The sequence below is a fragment of the Oncorhynchus kisutch genome, linkage group LG24, assembly GCF_002021735.2.
Source record: "Oncorhynchus kisutch isolate 150728-3 linkage group LG24, Okis_V2, whole genome shotgun sequence".
Taxonomy (NCBI): Eukaryota; Metazoa; Chordata; class Actinopteri; order Salmoniformes; family Salmonidae; genus Oncorhynchus; species Oncorhynchus kisutch.
The window spans coordinates 21,311,207-21,333,824 of record NC_034197.2 but is presented as its reverse complement, the minus strand read 5'-3'; the positions used below and the strand labels follow the sequence as shown (position 1 = coordinate 21,333,824).

The 22,618-nt window shown below is 41.6% G+C and overlaps 2 protein-coding genes and 1 non-coding gene across 3 annotated transcripts; 1 reads left to right on the top strand and 2 right to left on the bottom strand.

Moving 5' to 3' along the window:
• Positions 1-7,202: 7,202 nt before the first annotated feature.
• trnaf-gaa (transfer RNA phenylalanine (anticodon GAA)) lies at positions 7,203-7,275 on the bottom strand. The gene has a single exon. It is a non-coding gene; the product is annotated as a tRNA-Phe (tRNA).
• A 4,662-nt stretch (positions 7,276-11,937) lies between these two features.
• Positions 11,938-15,593, bottom strand: cfp (complement factor properdin). Its single transcript, XM_020459903.2, has 10 exons — positions 15,362-15,593; positions 15,016-15,154; positions 14,754-14,935; positions 14,484-14,654; positions 14,174-14,368; positions 13,856-14,029; positions 12,919-13,107; positions 12,634-12,745; positions 12,270-12,396; positions 11,938-12,168 (listed from the first exon to the last, which is right to left on the bottom strand). Exons 1-9 carry the CDS (start codon positions 15,414-15,416, stop codon positions 12,270-12,272), a joined length of 1,344 nt encoding a protein of 447 aa, XP_020315492.1. The 5' UTR covers positions 15,417-15,593; the 3' UTR covers positions 11,938-12,168.
• Positions 15,594-17,012: 1,419 nt separating this feature from the next.
• Positions 17,013-22,369, top strand: LOC109869564 (NADH dehydrogenase [ubiquinone] 1 beta subcomplex subunit 11, mitochondrial-like). Its single transcript, XM_020459788.2, has 3 exons — positions 17,013-17,271; positions 17,502-17,632; positions 22,149-22,369. Exons 1-3 carry the CDS (start codon positions 17,086-17,088, stop codon positions 22,276-22,278), a joined length of 447 nt encoding a protein of 148 aa, XP_020315377.2. The 5' UTR covers positions 17,013-17,085; the 3' UTR covers positions 22,279-22,369.
• Positions 22,370-22,618: the final 249 nt, after the last annotated feature.

The window sequence follows — 22,618 nt, the reverse complement described above, 5'->3', positions numbered from 1 at the left end:
TCATTGCCTGTATCCGCTACGGAGCCGCAGTCAAACGACCACCCCTCATCACTGTCAAACGCTCCCTAAAACACTTCTGTGAGCAGGCCTTTCTAATCGACCTGGCCCGGGTATCCTGGAAGGACATTGACCTCATCCCGTCAGTTGAGGATGCCTGGTCATTCTTTAAAAGTAACTTCCTCACCATTTTAGATAAGCATGCTCCGTTCAAAAAATGCAGAACTAAGAACAGATACAGCCCTTGGTTCACCCCAGACCTGACTGCCCTCGACCAGCACAAAAACATCCTGTGGCGGACTGCAATAGCATCGAATAGTCCCCGTGATATGCAACTGTTCAGGGAAGTCCGGAACCAATACACGCAGTCAGTCAGGAAAGCTAAGGCCAGCTTCTTCAGGCAGAAGTTTGCATCCTGTAGCTCCAACTCCAAAAAGTTCTGGGACACCGTGAAGTCCATGGAGAACAAGAGCACCTCCTCCCAGCTGCCCACTGCACTGAGGCTAGGTAACACGGTCACCACTGATAAATCCATGATTATCGAAAACTTCAATAAGCATTTCTCAACGGCTGGCCATGCCTTCCGCCTGGCTACTTCAACCTCGGCCAACAGCTCCGCCCCCCCCGCAGCTCCTCGCCCAAGCCTCTCCAGGTTCTCCTTTAACCAAATCCAGATAGCAGATGTTCTGAAAGAGCTGCAAAACCTGGACCCGTACAAATCAGCTGGGCTTGACAATCTGGACCCTCTATTTCTGAAACTATCTGCCACCATTGTCGCAACCCCTATTACCAGCCTGTTCAACCTTTCTTTCATATCGTCTGAGATCCCCAAGGATTGGAAAGCTGCCGCAGTCATCCCCCTCTTCAAAGGGGGAGACACCCTGGACCCAAACTGTTACAGACCTATATCCATCCTGCCCTGCCTATCTAAGGTCTTCGAAAGCCAAGTCAACAAACAGGTCACTGACCATCTCGAATCCCACCGTACCTTCTCCGCTGTGCAATCTGGTTTCCGAGCCGGTCATGGGTGCACCTCAGCCACACTCAAGGTACTCAACGATATCATAACCGCCATCGATAAAAGACAGTACTGTGCAGCCGTCTTCATCGACCTTGCCAAGGCTTTCGACTCTGTCAATCACCATATTCTTATCGGCAGACTCAGGAGCCTCGGTTTTTCGGATGACTGCCTTGCCTGGTTCACCAATTACTTTGCAGACAGAGTTCAGTGCGTCAAATCGGAGGGCATGCTGTCTGGTCCTCTGGCAGTCTCTATGGGGGTGCCACAGGGTTCAATTCTCGGGCCGACTCTTTTCTCTGTGTATATCAATGATGTTGCTCTTGCTGCGGGCGATTCCCTGATCCACCTCTACGCAGACGACACCATTCTATATACTTTCGGCTCGTCTTTGGACACTGTGCTATCTAACCTCCAAACAAGCTTCAATGCCATACAACACTCCTTCCGTGGCCTCCAACTGCTCTTAAACGCTAGTAAAACCAAATGCATGCTTTTCAACCGGTCGCTGCCTGCACCCGCATGCCCGACTAGCATCACCACCCTGGATGGTTCCGACCTAGAATATGTGGACGTCTATAAGTACCTAGGTGTCTGGCTAGACTGCAAACTCTCCTTCCAGACTCATATCAAACATCTCCAATCGAAAATCAAATCAAGAGTCGGCTTTCTATTCCGCAACAAAGCCTCCTTCACTCACGCCGCCAAGCTTACCCTAGTAAAATTGACTATCCTACCGATCCTCGACTTCGGCGATGTCATCTACAAAATGGCTTCCAACACTCTACTCAGCAAACTGGATGCAGTTTATCACAGTGCCATCCGTTTTGTTACTAAAGCACCTTATACCACCCACCACTGCGACTTGTATGCTCTAGTCGGCTGGCCCTCGCTACATATTCGTCGCCAGACCCACTGGCTCCAGGTCATCTACAAGTCCATGCTAGGTAAAGCTCCGCCTTATCTCAGCTCACTGGTCACGATGGCAACACCCATCCGTAGCACGCGCTCCAGCAGGTGTATCTCACTGATCATCCCTAAAGCCAACACCTCATTTGGCCGCCTTTCGTTCCAGTACTCTGCTGCCTGTGACTGGAACGAATTGCAAAAATCGCTGAAGTTGGAGACTTTTATCTCCCTCACCAACTTCAAACATCAGCTATCTGAGCAGCTAACCGATCGCTGCAGCTGTACATAGTCTATTGGTAAATAGCCCACCCTTTTTCACCTACCTCATCCCCATACTGTTTTTATTTATTTACTTTTCTGCTCTTTTGCACACCAATATCTCCACCTGTACATGACCATCTGATCATTCATCACTCCAGTGTTAATCTGCAAAATTGTAATTATTTGCCTTCCTCCTCATGCCTTTTGCACACATTGTATATAGACTCCCCCTTTGTTTTCTACTGTGTTATTGACTTGTTAATTGTTTACTCCATGTGTAACTCTTTGTTGTCTGCTCACACTGCTATGCTTTATCTTGGCCAGGTCGCAGTTGCAAATGAGAACTTGTTCTCAACTAGCCTACCTGGTTAAATAAAGGTTAAATAAAAAAAATTAAAAATAAGATATACTGCATGAGGAAAATAGTGGTCACACCAGATACTGACTGGTTTACTGATCCACGCCCCTACCTTTTTTTTAAAGGTATTTGTGACCAACAGATGCATATCTGTATTCCCAGTCATGTGAAATCCTTATATTAGGGCCTAATGAATTCATTTCAAATGACTGATTTCCTTATATGAACTGTAACTCAGTAAAATCTTTGAAATTGTTGCATGTTGCGTTTATATTTTTGTTCAGTGTATATTATGTAGAACAAACCTGGCTCTGACATGTAAAATAACATAGGCATCATGGAAAAATCCTTGTCTCCAAAAAGTACACTTTTTTTGGAGATCTCTTTCCAATTCTTGGGAGTCATGTCAACTCTTTTCATGACATTTCTATCTGCAATGTTTCGCAACGTTTGCCTACTGAATGTTGGTATCATGGTTTCATGTGCAGTAGCATTGGAAATGTGGTCCTGATACACCATGTAACAAGAAGAGGACATTACATCATTTTGTTGTATAGAGTAAGCCTATATGGAACCTCTTTGCAGTGAAGTGCCTTATCACCAGAAGTAATTGTGTACATGTAGCCTTGATTTATGTTAGTTTTTTTGTGAGCTTGATACTCATCTTTATTTACTCCACCAACAAGGCTTAATTATCTTCATATTGAACAGCTTGTGTGTAGCCAGTAATGTTGATTGATTTCTTTGTGGGACCTACCAAAACCACAGAGTCCTTGTGAAACATTTTTTAAGGGTACTGTAAGTGCTATGTATTGGACAAGGACAATGAGAATGTGGGTTAAAATATTTTGAAATGCCAATACCCAGCACAAAATGCCTTCATCAAGTGAAGTAGTACATTTAGCTTTAGGTGTAGGGAAGACAGGCTAGAGAATAGGTTGAATTTGTGTATACAAGTATTGTCTATAAGTCATTTCAGTGAGTGTGAAGTCCTGCAGGCATGCTGGACACATTTTGAAATAGAGCATAATCTCATAATATACTGGAAACATTTTCATAGATTCTAAGTAATCATGTTGACTGTATTTTCGATTTTAAATCTTATTAATACCAAGTGTAGATGGTGCCATGGACAATAATAAATACTGCATATTTTAATGAACCAGACAACAAAATCATGATACAGTGCCTTGAGACAGTATTCATACCCTTTGACTTATTCCACATTTTGTTGTGTTACATCCTGAATTCAATAGATTTATTTTCTCACCTATCTTCTCACACTACTATTGCACACAGTGAGTCCATGCTATTTATTATGTGATTTGTTAAGCACATTTTTACTCCTGTATTTATTTAGCCTTGCTATAACAAAGGGGTTGAATACTGATTGACTCAAGACATTTCAGCTTTTCATTTTTTATTAATATGTAAACATTTCAAAAAAGATAATTCCACTTTGATATTATAGGGTATTGTGTGGGCCAGTGACAAAATAAAATCTACATTTAGTTCATTTTAAATTAAAGCTGTACCAAAAAATGTGGAAAAAGTCAAGGGGTGTGAATACTTTCGAAGGCACTGTATCTATCTAGATTAGTGCCATGGAAGAAAGCATCTTATTTTATGATGAAAATGTACACTGAACAAAAATATAAACACAACATGTAAAGTGTTGTTCCCATGTTTCATGAGCTGAAATAAAAGATCCCAGAAATGTTCCATACGCACAAAAGCTTATTTCTCAACTTTTGTAAACGAATTTGTTTACATCCCTGTTAGTGAGCATTTCTCCAACACGCAATTGGCATGTTGACTTCAGGAATGTCCACCAGAGCAGTTGCGAGAGAGAGGTAATGTTAATTTCTCATAAAACCTCTCCAACGTCATTTTAGAGAATTTGTCAGTATGTCCAACTGGTCTCACAACCACAGATCACGTGTATGGCATTGTGTGGGTGAACGGTTTGATGTCAAATTTGTGAGTGCCCCATGGTTGCAGTGGGGTTATGGTATGGGCAGGCATAAGCTATGGACAATGAACACAATTGCATTTTATCGATGGCAATTTGAATGCAAAAAGATACCGTGACGAGATCCTGAGGCCCATTGTCGTGCCATTCCTCCACCTCCATCACCTCATGTTTAAGCATGATAATCCACAGCCCCATGTCGCAAGGATCTTTACACAATTCCTTGAAGCTGATATTATCCCAGTTCTTCCATGGCCTACATACTCACCAGATATGTCAGCCATAGAGCATGTTTGGGATGCTCTGGATTGATGTGAACGACAGTGTGTTCCAGTTCCAGCTAATATCCAGCAACTTCACACAGCCATTGAAGAGGAGTGGGACAACATTCCACAGGCCACAATCAACAGCCTGATCAACTCTATGTGAATAAGATGTGTCGCGCTGCATGAAGCAAATGGTGGTCACACTAGATACTGACTGGTTTTCTGATCCACGCCACTACCTTTTTTTTAAGGTACAGTACAATGAGGGAAAAAAGTATTTGATCCCATGCTGATTTTGTACGTTTGCCCACTGACAAAGAAATGATCCGTCTATATTTTTAATGGTAGGTTTATTTGAACAGTGAGAGACAGAATGACAACAAAAAAATCCAGAAAAACGCATGTCAAAAATGTTATAAATTGATTTGCATTTTAATGAGGGAAATAAGTATTTGATCCCCTCTCAATCAGAAAGATTTCTGGCCCCCAGGTGTCTTTTATACTTTGTTACCTGTATAAAAGACACCTGTCCACAAAAGCAAGCAATCAATCAATCAGATTCCAAACTCTCCACCATGGCCAAGATCATTGAGCTCTCCAAGGATGTCAGGGACAAGATTGTAGACCTACACAAGGCTGGAATGGGCTCAAAACCATCGCCAAGCAGCTTGGTGAGAAGGTGACAACAGTTGGTGCGCAGTGGTTAATGGCGCTGTACTGCAGCGCCAGCTGTGCCACCAGAGACTCTGGGTTCGCGCCCAGGCTCTGTCGTGACCGGGAGGTCCGTGGGGCGACTCACAACTGGCCTAGCGTTGTCCAGGTTATAGGGAGGGCTTGGCCGGTAGGGATATCCTTGTCTCATCGTGCACCAGCGACTCCTGTGGTGGTTCGGGCGCAGTGCGCGCTAACCAAGATTGCCAGGTGCACGGTGTTTCCTCCAACACATTGGTGCGGCTGGCTTCCGGGTTGGATGCGCGCTGTGTTAAGAAGCAGTGCAGCTTGGTTGGGTTGTGTATCGGAGGACGCATGACTTTCAATCTTCGTCTCTCCCGAGCCCGTACGGGAGTTGTAGCGACAAGACAAGATAGTAGCTATTAAACAATTGGATACCACGAAAAAGGGGTAAAATTCAACAACAACAAAAAAAATACTTATTTGTTTTTTAAATATTGGTTCTGAAATAACATCCTATTGGTGAGCCAACTTGCAAATGCAGAGTTTTTTAAAACTTATTTATAAGGAATTCTTATCACTTTACAAAGTTGCCATTCCCTCAGGTATTGCTTTATTATTCAGGAATGTGTCAATACCTGACCCTCAGAGCCTACCTTCCATTAACCCTGTTGACTCATCAGTAGGAAAGATTTGTTTATCTTTTGGTCCATTCAACAACAGAGCAATACGATCCTTGTTTCAGCAGGATTTTGTTTCTATACCTTATGTCATGCCTTATTGGAATGGTTTGATTGATGATATCTGTTGGAAAAAAGTTTGGATGTTGCTTATTTATTAACAAAATTAAGGAAGTTTCCTTTAAAATTGTTCATAAATATTATCCTGCCAACCACTAAATGAAGATGTTTAAGGAAAACATAAACTCAAATTGTACCTTTTGTAATGAAAACGCAGAAACAGTGGTGCATATTTTTTGGCATTGTGTTCATGTAAGGAAACTGTGGCAAGACATCAGTAGATTTATAATTGAACACATTTATGAATATTTTACACTATTGTGGAGAGATGTACTACTTCGATTCTTTACCTACAATAGAAAAAGCTGAAACAATTCATGTAATTAATTTCATTATTCTTTTGGCCAAATCTCATATTCACAAATTTAAATTTACAAACGAAACACCACATTTTATTACCTTACAAAAATAAATTGAACTATATTTTAAGACAATTAAATACTCTACTAACAAAAAAGCTGTCAGAATTATAAGTGTATGTATGTCCCTTAAGGTCCTTGTGTAATGTGATATTGTACCCCCAAGCCCAATTGTCCTTTGTATACTATTTATATATACTTGTGTTCCAACATGTACTTCCTGTATGGATGTGCTGTTAATTAAAAAAATATATAATAATAAAAAATAATAAAAATACAACTAAATTTAAATAAATAAATATCCCCGGATTGGTCTATTTAGTTTGCCTCCAAGCGTTCCCGTAAATCTCGCGATGTTGCGTCTCTGGGTTTAGAAACTCTGTGTTTATAACGTCATTGTTCCATCCATATACGGGCCGGGTGTTGTGAATATAAAGTGAGAACAGAACGAGAGAGGCAACCTTTCTATGTAGCTGGCATCAACGCAGGTAGTGCAAAATAAAGTCAAAACACCCATCAGGTAACGTACCGGTGTTTTGCAAAGCATTAAAAGGACAGTTCCGCGAGACTGCTACTTAGGAAAAATCAACTGCCGAAACCAGGGATCGAACCAGGGACCTTTAGATCTTCAGTCTAACGCTCTCCCAACTGAGCTATTTCGGCCACGATACCAAAACAGAAAACTGGCATGAGTAAATCGACTTTCTGTTATTATACATTACCGTTACATACCCACTGATTCTGGAAGAGTATACGTTATAAGTGCCCCATGAGCTTAGTTCAACTGTCGTACACCATCAGAACCCAGAATATAAGATTGTTTTACTTAATTGTTCGTATACAATGTCATTGTAAACAAGCAATGTAAAGCCTCAAAACATGGTTTATGTTGATGTCATGGCTCTGGCTTTGAATTTTAGAGTGAATACATTTCTCCAATCCCATGCATCAGCTTTTTACCAAAACAATTGAAGGGTTTTACCAAAACAGTCATCGCTATTTTTTGAATGGCAGAGTTCCCATTAAACATTGAAAATATGTTTGGTAATGTACCCAGGGGCACAAGTTTGATTTTAGAAGTGTGGGGTCATAATAAAATAATACAAAATTATAACATATTTTTTAGGGGGTAGATCAGCTTTAATATTGCAGATAGATTGAGTATACCACATCAGTCACCAGCTGCATCAATAAGTGCATTGATGATGTCTTCCCAAAAGTGACCATAAGTACATACCCCAACCAGAAGCCATGTATTACAGACAACATCTGCACTGGGCTATAGGGTAGACCAATTGAGACTCACCCACAAAACTTGCATTTCAGAATTTTTGGTGGCATTCCTAATCCAGGATTCAGACACGGCTAGGACATCAGGGTTGGCGGAGTGTGCTAAAGCAGTGAATAAAGCAAACTTAGGAAGGAGGCTTCTGATGTTAACATGCAAGAACCCAAAGCTTTTACGGTTGCAGAAGTCAACAAATGAGAGTGCCTGGGGACACACAGGGCCTAGGTTAACCTCTACATCACCAGAGGAACAGAGGAGGACTTGAATGAGGGTACGGCTAAAGACTATAAGAACTGGTCGTCTAGTGCTTTGGGAGCAGAGAATAAAAGGAGCTAATTTCTGGGCGTGGTAGGGGTATATTCAGGGCATAGTGTACAGAAAAGGGTATGGTAGGGTGCGAGTACAGTGGGGGTAAACCTAGGCATTGAGTGACGATGAGAAAGGTTGCATCTCTGGAGGCGCCAGTTAAGCTAAATGCGGTCTCCACATGTGTGGGGGGTGGGACAAGGGGGCTATCTGAGGCATGTTGTGCAGGACTAGAGGCTCCGCAGTAAAATAAAACAATGAGAGCTGCCCTAAACAAGGCATATTGACATTAGAGAAAGGCATAAAGCAATCACAGGTGTTGATTGGAAGAGCTAAGACAACAACGGGTGAGACAACAACGGGTAAACAGCTAGGACAACAATGGGTAAAATGGCGATGAGCGGGAGACACGGCATTCAGGAAGCTAGCAATCCGGGTCTAGCAGAAGGATCATCACCAACATCTGCAACGCAGAGGCCGGTTGAGAGCACATCGGCCGAATTACGCCAGCAGACCAGTCTTGATGGATCGGCGAGGCTCCGTGTCAATAAAGGGTCCAGGCCAATTGGCAAGAGAGGTATTGTAGGTGGTGTACTTCGTTTGCTAGCCGGGAGATGGGCCTAGCTCGAGGCTAACTGGTGCATGCTTCTGGACAAGGGCGTTAGCCACAATAGCCACTTGGCAGCAACTAGCTAGCTGCGAAGATCCGGTGTAATTAGTAAGGAACTCCCCTCACGTGGGTGTCTAGGTTTTAATTGAAAAGCCCTCCGTGGAATGAGTATGACATGCCTGCCTTAAAGGTTAACTCTCAACCCCTACTTCAGCCTTTGCCAAAAACCCTTCAAATTTGCAAAAAATCCATTCTGGGCTGCGTTCAGTAAGCTTTCACGTTCTGGAATCTTCAATTGAACGGAAACGGTGCTGTACTGAACAACCAGTTGAAAAACGGGAAGGGGTTGGTTTGTGGAACGCTGTCAGCATGGCTACTGCCCTTTAAATACGTCACTCATTGCTTCAAGCCACACCTCGCCACCCCCAAACAGGAGCAAATGTACCTCAATGTCTTCAAACACATACAAGAACGATTTTGGGAAACGTGTCGTTCAGTACAAACATTCAAGCAAACTGAACACACCTCAGGTGAGAAGTTGTGGGTAGGGGGAATTGCTCATAAATATTTATAAATTAACGTAGTTGTACATGATCCCAACATTTTATCATTAAAGCATTCTTAACAGAAGTCCACTGGCACGCTCTGATAATACAATTACCTTTATCTCACAGTGGTAAAGCTTAGAGTTCTATCTATTGCCACTTATGGTATACGTTTGAATCCCCCATGGGGCTCGAGAAAAAAAGTGTGCTCACATTTAGGAGGAAAAGTGCAGTCATCACCTTGAAAATTAAAATGAGTGGCTCAATTCAATCCACCACGCATTGCAGTATTTAAGAAGTAGCTAATTTTCCAATGGTCAAATTAACTCAGATTGGTTTTGGGTAGTGTATAAAAACCTCCAACTACTACCAGGGCGACCCCTCTCACAGGTATACTTTCCCTTTTCAGAATTAGAAGTGTGTGGGCATGGGATGAATATTGTAAATAAAGTATTTGGAGAAAAAAAATATCTTCCCCATGTGGGATTAGTACTCGCAACTAAATATTTTTAGAACTAACCTGGGGCGGCAGGGTAGCCTAGTGGTTAGAGTAGCAACCGGAAGGTTGCAAGTTCAAAACTCCCAAACTGGCAAGTCTTTTGTTCTGCCCCTGAACAGGCAGTTAACCCACTGTTCCTAGGCTGTCATTGAAAATAAGATTTTGTTCTTAACTGACTTGCCTAGGTAAAATAAAAAAGATAGACCACAGCCTGTCATTTCCAATTGTGGGCAGAACAAGCAAGGAGGTGGACAGAATCAAGCATGAGCAAGAGAGCTCCTTTTGGCACATGCTAGTATGTATTTGCATACAGTGCATTCGGAAAGTATTCAGACCCAGTGGCTTTTTCCACATTTTGTTACGTTACAGCCTTATTCTAAAATGGATTAAATAACATGTTCCTCATCAATCTACACATGTCACGGAACTTTCATTAATCACACCTGGCCCCTATTACCAGTGATTAGTAATTGTATAAGTGTGTCTTTGGTTTACCATTGTCCTGTCGATTATTGTTACTATGTCTGTTGGTTCGTGTGAGTACCTGTGCTGTGTATTTTGGCTTTCGTACTATTGTGGATTTTGCAGATGATTACGCGTCTCGTCTCGCACTTGTGTACTCCTCGCTTTTGTTTGGGTTTCAACCCTGTGTTTTGTATAGTGTTTGTTTGGTCTTCGTCCAGGTGCCTTTACACAGCACACCGTAAGTTGGGTGTAATAACAAACCCTATTACGCATTCCTGCGCCTGTCTCCCCACCCTCATACCAACGTGACAACACACAATATCACATCATGATAAAGCAAAATAAGGTTTTTAGAAATATTTGAACTGTATTAAAAATTAAAAATGAAGTATTCATGAAGGCCAGCATCCCGGAGTCACTGTTGACGTTGAGACTGGTGTTTTGCGGGTACTATTTAATGAAGCTGCCAGTTGAGGACTTGTAAGGCATCTGTTTCTCAAACTAGACACTCTAATGTACTTGTCCTTTTGCTCAGTTGTGGTTAGGCCAGTATGCGCTGTACTGTGAAGGGAGTAGTACACAGCGTTGTACGAGGTCTTCAGTTTCTTGGCAATTTCTTGCATGGAAAAGCCTTCATTTCTCGGAACAAGAATTGACTGATGAGTTTCAGAAGAAAGTTATTTGTTTCTAGCCATTTTGAGCCTGTAATCAAAACCACAAATGCTGATGCTCCAGATACTCAACTAGTCTAAAGAAGACCAGTTTTATTGCTTCTTTAAATCAGGACAACAGTTTTCAGCTGTGCTAATATAATTGCAAAAGGGTTTTCTAATGATCAATTAGCCTTTTAAAATGATAAACTTGGATTAGCTAACACAACATGCCATTGGAACACTGGAGTGATGGTTGCTGATAATGGGGCCTCTGTACGCTTATATAGATTTTTTTATATTTTTAAATCAACCGTTTCCAGCTACAGTAGTGATTTACAACATTAACAATGTCTACACTGTATTTCTGATCAATTTGATGTTATTTTAATAGACAAAAAAATTGAGTTTATTTCAAAACAAGGACAGTTCTAAGTGACCCCAAACTTTTGAACGGTAGTGTAGGTCCTGGATGGCAGGAAGCTTGGGCCCAATGATGTACTGGGCCGTACGCACTACCCTCTGTAATGCCTTACGGTCAGATGCCTAGCAGTTGCCATACTGGGCGGTGATGCAACCGATCAGGATGCTCCCGATGGTGCAGCTGTATAACTTTATGAGGATCTGGGGACCCATGCCAAATATTTTCAGTCTCCTGAGGGGGAAAAGGTTTTCTCGTGACCTCTTCACGGCTGTCTTGGTGTTTGGACCATGATAGTTTGTTGGTGATGTGGACACCAAGGAACTTGAAACTCTCAACCCGCTCCATGACAGCCCCATCAATGTTAATGGGGGCCTGTTCGGCACAACTTTTCCTGTGGTCCATGATCTGCTCCTTTGTCTTGCTCACATTGAGGGAGATGTTGTTGTCCTGGCACCACACAATGTGTTATGCATGAATGAAGTTTTCAATAATCACTACAGTTAATGCAATGCTGCATTTGAAATTAAAAGACTTCATAGACTGTTCACTTCCTGTCAAGGAATTGCTTTAATGTCTTTTATTTCTTTAGGAAATTACATTATTATGAAACGTGTAGTCATAATAAACTACTTTGTGTTACTACTGGTTCATGAAGGCTGCATAGACATATGTGACCAAAAGCAGTGAAATCACATAGACAATTCAATGTGTCATTTTCTAAGTTGACAATCCTTATCCCCCTCCAGGCTTGTGTTTTGATCAAAAGACTCTGAAAAAAGTCAGACATTTAGAGATTGCATTAGAGCTGACCAAAGTCCATTTAAAATTGATATTGCAACTGTGAAATCAATGTTAATGATAAGGTATTACCTATGTGTCACATAGAGGAACCTTTATACAAGCCAGAGTCTCTTTTGTGTCCTTCAACAGTGTGCAGTTCACTTTTGGCTTCCCTTCAAAATATGCTTTAGCCTTAATAGGATACCCTATTGCCTCCCTGGCATGGAAACAAATAGCAAATAAAGAGTTAGATTCACCCAATTTACACCTGACACACCAAACAATAGCAGAGTGCACAGATTTCACACCGCACCAGATATTATTGAATGTGCCACTGAGCCCAAGCAATGCCTAAATCATGTTTAGCCTACTTATTGAGAGGCATAATAGTAGATACACACAAATTACTTGGTTAATCAGTGTGTAATAACAGTATACTATACAGTCTCCTTACGGGTATTCTGAGAGATTAGGTATGCACTTGCGTTCTCTGGTCCTTTTGACTCCTTCTCCACAGGGGGGCTCACAATGACTCCACTCACTCCATTCACTCAATTTACTATCAACTAAACACAAGCGAAGCATTATGTGAGGAACATAACTTCTTAGCCTACTGGTCATGAAATCTGATTTGTATTCAACTATCACTGAAAAACAATGCAACACTTGGATTGAATTAAAGTTGAAAGAGGTATCAAATCAAACACAGCTCAATCAATGGAGAAAAAAATTAACTCACAGTAGCAAGATTTAATGTCAAAGCAGGGCCTGTAGTCTGTGATCTTTCCTTCACACGTCAACCCACCAAAACCTGTGTGTTCACACCATCTTTGGCGTCTTTGCTGTCCACCAATTTTTCGACACTTAATGTTTCCTCTATTAGATTTACATTCTTCCCATGTCCCCCACTGCGACCACTGACCATCCACTGTGGAACAAAGAAATAACTATTATCCCCATGGGAAGTCTTTCAGTTCTTAGGAGGGCTTGAAGGATACAATGGTTTCACTACTGAATACCATATACAGTGTTACGAAACCAACTAGCTAGCCTACAGATGTTGATACACTCGCTATGTCTAGGGGTCCTAGGACTAGCTAAATGGTCTGTAACCTGATTTAATCTGTGCATTTATGTGAAAAGTAAAAGTATGCGGACAGCATGTGCCCCCAGGGGACAGCAACCTTAACTCGGTCCAGGGCCAGCACCGTCTTGAACCCCAGGTTGGCCAGCCAAGGTGATTATCATTTGTTCAGTTTATGGTGACGAAAATAATTATATACAAAAAGAAAATAACAAAAAAACAAAACTAAAAAGGTCACGCAAAACAAACACTGGCAGGCCGTACCTGTGTGCTTATCAAGGCCTCGCACAATACTTGGACCCCGTTACCGCTGCCACCTAGAGATGTGGTGTGGAAGGGTGCTGTCTATCTTTTGCGAACACTAAACTACGCCCATATCATAACAACAGTAATAGTATTACTGTTAAAGTATATAATATTAGAATTAAAGTGACTAAAATAAACATCTGACCTCAGTTGTGTGAAAGCTATAATCCTCTCAAGAGAGGCTAAGTTTGATCAAATGACTCATTCACTAAAAACAACATTAGAGGTTAATAATTGATGAAATGGGCATAGGGAATGGGTTGTTCTCTGGCTGTCAGTATTTTACCTGGGCAATGGTTTTTGGTATTGCAGATTTGTGTGTCTTTATTAGATCCAGAGCAGGGCAGACCTCCATGTTTAGTGGCTGGGTTGTCACACTGTCTGAGCATTTCATTAACCCCAACCCCACAGGTAACGGAGCAGGAGCTGGGGGGGCCCCACGGTCCCCAGTTACCATTCACTGTTGAGGATAATCGGGAGGTTTGTTTGACATACACTATGAGTACATGTTACTGCTACATTCTGTGTATGAATACAAGCAATAGCTTTATGATATCAGTCAGAACCTCAGAGGAAAATTGTATTGCTTTGCCATGTCATTTACCAGGACATGAAGGAAGCTCATCACAGGTCCTAGTTTCGCTCCCTAACCCAGGGCATTCATCACCAGGGGGCACTGAGGATGGTGGTGGATTGGAGCATGATCTGTAGCGCCGCTGTGTAGGTCTGGGTAAATCCTCCCTTGCACAAGTGCCTGAGCATGGCTGCCAACTCTCCCAGTTTGACCAACCACCATGGGCTACAGTCGAAATAGGAGGTGAGTGGTGAAAACATGTCAAACTTGTATCATGTATGGAGATGGTTATTGCATTACGTGAAGGAATAGAGTGTGTCTAAATCATGATGGTCTTTACTTGGACAGACGCGATCAACCAAGCAGTGTTCCTCCTCTTCACTTGGACCTTCGCAGCTGCTTCCACATCTAGGTGGTGGTTCGGTGCATGTCCTCATTCTCTTTCTCATGCCCTTCTCACAAGTTGCTGAACAGGGCTGCCACTCACCCCACTTGCTCCATTGTCCATGTTCTGTACAATTTTCAGCAAGATCATCAAAAGAGGCACAAAATACCTTGAGTTCAGATATTATTGAATGTATGTTCCCTGACTGTTAGAAGGGGTCTGTACCTGGACAACAGTCTGGCTCAATGCAAACTTTGGTCTCTAACGTTAGTTTCTGAAGCTCTTCAAGGCTACTCTTCAGAGTACATTTTCCACGTCCCTGGCATTCTCGCCGTCTCTGCGAAACTCCCTCCTTACAGGGGACAGAGCAGCGGCCCCAAGGAGTCCATTCAGACCACGAAGCTGGGCTACAGGTGACATAAAACACACCATATCACATCCTGCACTGGGACATTGTCGTCCAAATCTGAAACCAATTGAGACTCACCCACAAAACTTGCATTTTCCATCTGCTTCAATGTAGCCATAGTGAGGGTTAAGACAACAGTCTTCAATTGTCACCTCTCCCAGGAGATTGCCACAATCCCCATTATCAAACCTGCTGTAACATTTCACCTCCTGTGATACTGGAAACATATAGATTGAAGCAGTGACTAGAACAATCATTTTTTCTAGCATTTTATCATATTATTAAAAAGTAACGTGATGTGTCTAACATAATAGTGAAGTGTTGTATTCACAACTCAATATACTAAATATCACATTTAGTTTACTGATGTTATGAGGTTGAAAATAAATATTTATTTTTAAACAACAATAATAAAGTCACTGACCTGATTCCCTGAAGGTGATCAGCAAAACCAATGAAGTCCACAACACCTGGACCATTTCTCTGTCGGTCTATGCCTAGTATTTCTTACTCTAGCTCTCTGTCCACTCTCACCTAGCAGGCTTCTCCAGAGATACTGTATATAATGACGAGATGGTATTGTCTCTGCCCTAACAATGGGAGTCGTCCCAAAGGCGAATAAGGCAGGTGATCTGCTCTGCATATTAGTCTCTCTATGATTGGTCTACTTATTGCTGTATTCTCACAGGAGTGGGCCCTCTCACTTCACCTCTTCCCTCTGGTTTATGTTTCACTTTATTGGAATTTGGAAACAAATAGGAAAGGCATGCATCCCATTCCCGTAAGGTTAATAAACTCATGCCTCCCTCTGACCATCATGACCTTTTTGCAGCATTGTTACGCAATTGTTGCACAAAATGCCAGATGCACTATGTTTAAGGATCCACCCAAATCTAACTGCCTGTAGCTCAGGACATGCATATTCTTGATACCATTTGAAAGGAAACCCTTTGAAGTTTGTGGAAATGTGAAATGAATGTAGGAGAATATAAGACATTAGATCTGGTAAAAGATAATACAAATATATATATATATATTTTTTTGTACAATCATCTTTGAAATGCAAGAGAAAGGCCATAATGTATTATTCCAGCCCAGGCGCAATTTAAATTTTGGCCACTAGATGACAGCAGTGCATGTGCAACGTTTTAGACTGATCCAATGAACCATTGCATTTCTGTTCAAAATGTATCAAGACTGCCCAAATGTGCCTAATTGGTTTATTAATAACTTTTCAAGTTTACAACTGTGCACTCTCAAACAATAGCATGGTATTCTTTCACTTTCATAGCTACTGTAAATTGGACAGTGCAGTTAGATTAACAATCATTTCTGCCAATATCAGATATGTCTATGTCCTGGGAAATGTTCTTATTACTTACAACCTTATGCTAATCGCATTAGCCTACGTTAGCTCAACCGTCCCACGGGGACCCACCGATCCTGTAGAGGTTTTAAACATAGAAGACTTACAGACTTTAGGCAATATAAAAGACGAAAGTGAAATAAAAAATATGTAATCAAATAGTATAAAAGCGACAGGCAGTGTATTAGAGATACCATACATTCTGAAGACAGTCATTCTAATCACTGTATGAATGAAGCAATCTGGAAATATATGAAGCAATTTTGGCAATTTGCCCAATAATAGTGCATAACGTTTGCCTTTAAAAAAAAAAATTGTAATTTAGCAGACGCTCTTAACCAGAGCGATTTACAGATCATCTAAAAGGTTGCGAGTCGAGATAACCACAAATCATAGCCATAATAAGTTAAACTTCTCAAAGCCTTTATCAGCAAAGTCAGTGCTAGTAAGAAAAGAAAAGTGCGGTTGTTAGTGCTAGAAAGGCAAAGGTGCTCGTTTTTTCCCGTATTTTTTTATTTCGTTGAAATCTTGAATTTGATTCAATATTTGCTCAACAAACATTGCACCTCATAAGAAATATATTTTCGCAACTAACTGCCTTATCTCATTATTTCCAGTAGGCTGTGCTCGTGGTAGGTGACATCCACTGACAGCAGACACATCCCGCCCAGTAGGCGGCGATCAATAACCTCTTTTGAAATGATCTGCTTCTGTTCCACAAGCTGAAGAAAAGGGCAAAAAATTCCGGTGCCGGGTCGACACGACAGTGTTGCCCTGTCAAAATGCTCGCCCGGTTGTCACGGTTTAGGCCTGCCTTGGCCCGTTTTCGCACAAATCCGGCGTTTGGGGCTCGGTTCGTATCGCAATCTCCACCCTCGGGTGCTGCTGGTTCGGCCACTGTATCGGATTTGCAGCCCTCACGTGCCACGGAAAGTCATGGACACGCAGAGGTCAGCGCGTTCGAGAAGGTGAGTTGGTTCTGAATCTAAACGGAAATACCATACTCTTGCTAGCCAGCTCATATCTGGTATTATTGACAATATTACACATTCAATGTAGTTCGACTTAACGATACACATTCCTTCAGTCAAACATAGTGAAGTATTTAGGCACTAACTGCACTCAGGTGTAGCAAATACTAGCTAGCAAACAATCCAGTGTAGCATGAAAGCATAATAACTATCTCAAATCTCTACAGAATCGAGATTATCATGGGTTCTCTCAGGATCCTGTCGTTGACGAGTGGAACATGAGGATGGCCTTCTTCTTTGGCATCTCCATAGCTATTGTGGTTGGGGGTACCTTCATCCACTATTTACCAGACCATGGGTATGTTTAAGCACACTGCACATCCCTCTTTGTTACTTTGTGGCTTGATCTTCATCACTTGCACAATGATGCAAGTAGGTGCAAAATGAGTAAGTGACAACTGAAAAGCCGAGCTACAGTAAAAATATAACACTGCTAGGAGGACCCCACAAAAAACGAGCTAGATGAATGCAACCAAACTACACTGATGAATGTTTTATAACAGATATTTTCGGTTAAAGGGACATTCCAAAATTGCTCTACTTCATATTCATCATCAAAACCACCACCACATAAACATGTGAATATTGCACGTTTCTATGTTTTGTAGTAAAAAAAGAGGAAGATAAGTCTAGGGACTTTTAAATATTCATCATCTCCAGCACAACCTCAACATATGTGAAAACTGCACATTTATGTTTTGTAGTAACATCATCAACCAATTAGTATGCAATGCACACGGGGTGGCAGGGTAGCCTAGTGGTTAGAGCGTTGGCCTAGTAACCGAAAGGTTGCAAGTTTCGAATCCCCGAGCTGACAAGGTACAAATGTCGTTCTGCCCCTGAACAGGCAGTTAACCCACTGTTCCTAGGTTGTCATTGAAAATAAGAATTTGTTCTTAACTGACTTGCCTAGTAAAATAAAGGTAAAAATAAAATAAAACAAAACACTGTTACTACAAAACATAGAAATTTGAAGTTTTCACATATAGTTGAAGTCGGAAGTTTACATACACTAATGTTGGAGTCATTAAAACTAGTTTTTTCAACCACTCCACAAATGTCTTAACAAACTATAGTTTTGGCAAGTCTGTTAGAACATCTACTTTGTGCATGCCAAAGTAATTTTTCCAACAATTGTTTACAGATTATTTCACTATCACAATTCCAGTGGGTCAGAAGTTTACATACACTATGTTGACTGTGCCTTTAAACAGCTTGGAAAATTCTAGAAAGTGATGTCATGGCTTTAGAAGCTTCTGATAGGCTAATTGACATGAGTCAATTTGCAGTTTACCTGTGGATGTATTTCAAGGCCTACCTTCAAACTCAGTGCCTTTTTGCTTGACATCATGGGAAAATGAAAAGAAATCAGCCAAGACCTTAGAAAAAATTGTAGACCTCCACATGTCTGGTTCATCCTTGGGAGAAATTTCCAAACGCCTGAAGGTACCACGTTCATCTGTACAAACAATAGTACGCAAGTATGAACACCATGGGACCACGCAGCCGTCATACCACTAAGGTTACACGTTCTGTCTCCTCGAGATGAATGTACTTTGGTACGAAAAGTGCAAATCAATCCCAGAACAACCGCAAAGGACCTTGTGACGAGGCTGGAGGAAACGGGTACAAAAGTATCTATAGCCACAGTAAAATGAGTATTACATCGACATAACCTGAAAGGCCGCTCAGCATGGAAGAAGCCACTGCTCCAAAACCGCCATTAAAAAAGCCAGACTACGGTTTTCAACTGCACATGGGGACCAAGATTGTACTTTTTGGAGAAATGTCCTCTCGTATGATGAAACAAAAATAGAACTGTTTGGTCATAAAGACCATTGATATGTTTGGAGGAAAAAGGGGGAGGCTTGCAAGCCTAAGAACACCATCCCAACTGTGAAACACGGGGGTGGCAGCATCATGTTGTGGGGGTGCTTTGCTGCAGGAGGGACTGGTGTACTTCACAAAATAGATGGCATCATGAGGCAGGAAAATGATGTAGATATATTGAAGCAACATCTCAAGACATCAGTCAGGAAGTTAAAGCTTGGTCGCAAATGGGTCTTCCAAATGGACAATGACCCCAAGCATACTTCCAAAGTTGTGGCAAAATGGCTTAAGGACAACAAAGTCAAGGTATTGGAGTGGCCATCACAAAGCCCTGACCTCAATCCTATATAAAATGTGTGGGCAGAACTGAAAAAGCATGTGCGAGCAAGGAGGCCTACAAACCTGACTCAGTTACACCAGCTCTGTCAGGAAGGATGGGCCAAAATTCAACCAACTTATTGTGGGAAGCTTGTGGAAGGCTACCTGAAACGTTTGACCCAAGTTAAACAATTTAAAGGCAATGCTACCAAATACTAATTGAGTGTATGTAAACTTCTGACCCACTGGGAATGTGATGAATGAAAAAAGATGAAATAAATCACTCTTATTATTCTGACATTTCACATTCTTAAAATAAAGTGGTGGTCCTAACTGACCTAAGACAGGGAATGTTTTTATTAGGATTAAATGTCAGGATTTGTGAAACTGGGATTAAATGTATTTGGCTAAGGTGTATGTAAACTTCTGACTTCAACTGTATGTTGATGTTGGGGTGGTGCTGGAGATGAATATGAAGCTGACACTTAAAAAAAAGGCCCTTTCCTGATGTGAGGAGACTTACCATACGACAGTTGGCGATGTGACCAGAGTGTACTGAGGGCCAGCTTTATGCAAATCATCAGATGTTCCTGGGGGGGGAGGGAATACTTACAAGATAGCTTTGACACATGCTGTTTGGAAGAAATGGGCCGATCTAGGCAATGCCTGAACAAAAATACAATTTTATTGGGCAAATTGTACAACAATTTCATAGGTTTTACTGAGTTACAGTTCATGTAAGGAAATCAGTTAATTGAAATGAATTAGGCCTTAATCTATGCACTTCACATAACTGGGAATAAAGATATGCATTTGTTGGTCACAGATACGTAAATAAAACATTTTTAAAAAGGAACCAGTTGGAGAGAACCATGCAGCACGACATCTCCTTCGCATAGAGTTGATCAGGTTGTTGATTGTGGCCTGTGGAATGTTGTCCCACTCCTCTTCAATGTCTGTGTGAAGTTGCTAGATATTGGTGGGAACTGGAACACACTGTCGTACACTGATCCAGAGCTTCCTGAACATGCTCAATGGGTGACATATCTGGTGAGTATGCAGGCCATGGAAGAACTGGAACATTTTGCGCATCCAGGAATTGTGTGCAGATCTTAGACATTATCATGCTGAAACATGAGGTGATTGTGGCGGATGAATAGCATGACAATGGGCCAGGATCTCGTCACGGTATCTCTGTGGATTCAAATTGCCATCGATAAAATGCAATTGTGTTCGTTGTCTGTAGCTTATGCTTAAAAATACCATAACCCCACTGCCACCATGGGGCACTCTTTACAATGTTGACATCAGCAAACCACTCACCCACACAATGCCATATATACGGTCAGCCATCTACCCGGTACAGTTGAAACTGGGATTCATCCATGAAGAGCACACTTCTCCACTGTGCCAGTGGCCATTAAGGTGAGCATTTGCCCACTCTGTTACGACTCTGAACTGCCGTCAGGTCAAGACCCTGGTGAGGACGACGAGCACACAGATGGGCTTCCCTGAGACGGTTTCTAACAGTTTTTGCACAACCAAATTTCTGCACACAGATTCATCAGCTGTCCAGGTGGCTGGTCTCAGACAATCTCACAGGTGAAGAAGCCAAATGTGGATGTCCTGGGCTCGTGTGGTTACGTGTTCTGCGTTTGTGAGGCCGGTTGGACATACTGCCAAATTCCTTAAATCAATGGAGATGGCTTATGGGAAAAAAATGAATATAATTATCTGTCAATAGCTCTGGTGGACGTTCCTGCAGTCAGCATGCAAATTGCACGCTCCCTAAGAACTTGAGACATCTGTGGCATTGTGTTGTGTGACAACTGCACATTTGTGTCCTTTTGTCCCCAGCACAAGGTGCACATGTGTAATGATCATGCTGTTTATTCAGCTTCTTGATACGCGAACCTGTCAGGTGGATGTATTATCTTGCCAAAGGAGAAATGCTCACTAAAAGGGAAGTACACAAATGTGCACAATTTGATTAAAATATGCACAAAAAGCTTATGTATAACTTTTGGGTTCTTTTTATTTCAGTATCCAGTTGATGTGGGGTAAAGGAGCATACTTATCATAGCACAAATTCACATTTTCTTTTGGAAAAGTATTTTTGAATAATAGGGTTTCAAAAGGACATTTTAGTCATTTAGCAGACGCTCTTACAGTAGTGACTGCATATATTTTTTTTCGTACTGGTCCCCCGTGGGAATCAAATGCAAAACTCTGGCATCGCAAGCACCATGCGCTACCAATGGAGCTACATTGGACAATAAGCTGTATTACAATGGACTGATGGAACTTTGGATAGTAGACCAGTCAATTCCACAAGTCAATGCTGCGTTCCTGGACTCCAAAAATGACACCGGTGCATATAGATGTCGGAATTCAGATAGGACGAAGACATCCTAAAACAATCTAGTTTTTAAAACAATGGCGTGACACGGTTCAATGCACTGATAAATCGGCACCGTCTACTTTTTCCTTTTTTCAAATTGATGGCATCTTGGAGCTAAAATGGGGATCATGTATACTGTGCTAATGGGATTCATTTTTTTTGTATAATGGAGAGCAATGTTCACTATGGCAAACAACTGTGCTATATTGAATTGATCATCAAACACAATTTGATTAGTCTTTTTGACCTGTCTTTTTCTCACCAGTATGAGGCAGTGGGCCAGGAGGGAAGCAGAAAGGTTGATCACACAGAGGGAGGCTGCAGGTCTTCTTCTTATGGAAGAGAACTACTATGACCCAAGCAAGATTGTGCTACCAGGAGCCGGAGAGGAGTAGGATGTACTATAAGAAGCTGTTCACTGAATGTTTATTTCTAACTTTTTTCTTGTCAGTAAAATGTAATAAATGTCTTCCACACCATTGATCATTATTTTGTAGTCAAACTGAATAGCCCTAGGTAGCAACTGACTAGTGATGACAATGAAATAGTATGATAGTCAAACTACTGCAGTAATTGCTCTGCGAGCCCCTTGTACCTGCCCTGGGCTATATCTCCAATGGATGACACCACAGTAGTGAAAGTGTAACATCATCATGCACCACCTGCAAAGAATATTACAGTAGGAGATACCATCTCCAGGAAGTCTGGAATACATTGACAACACAATGATGACAT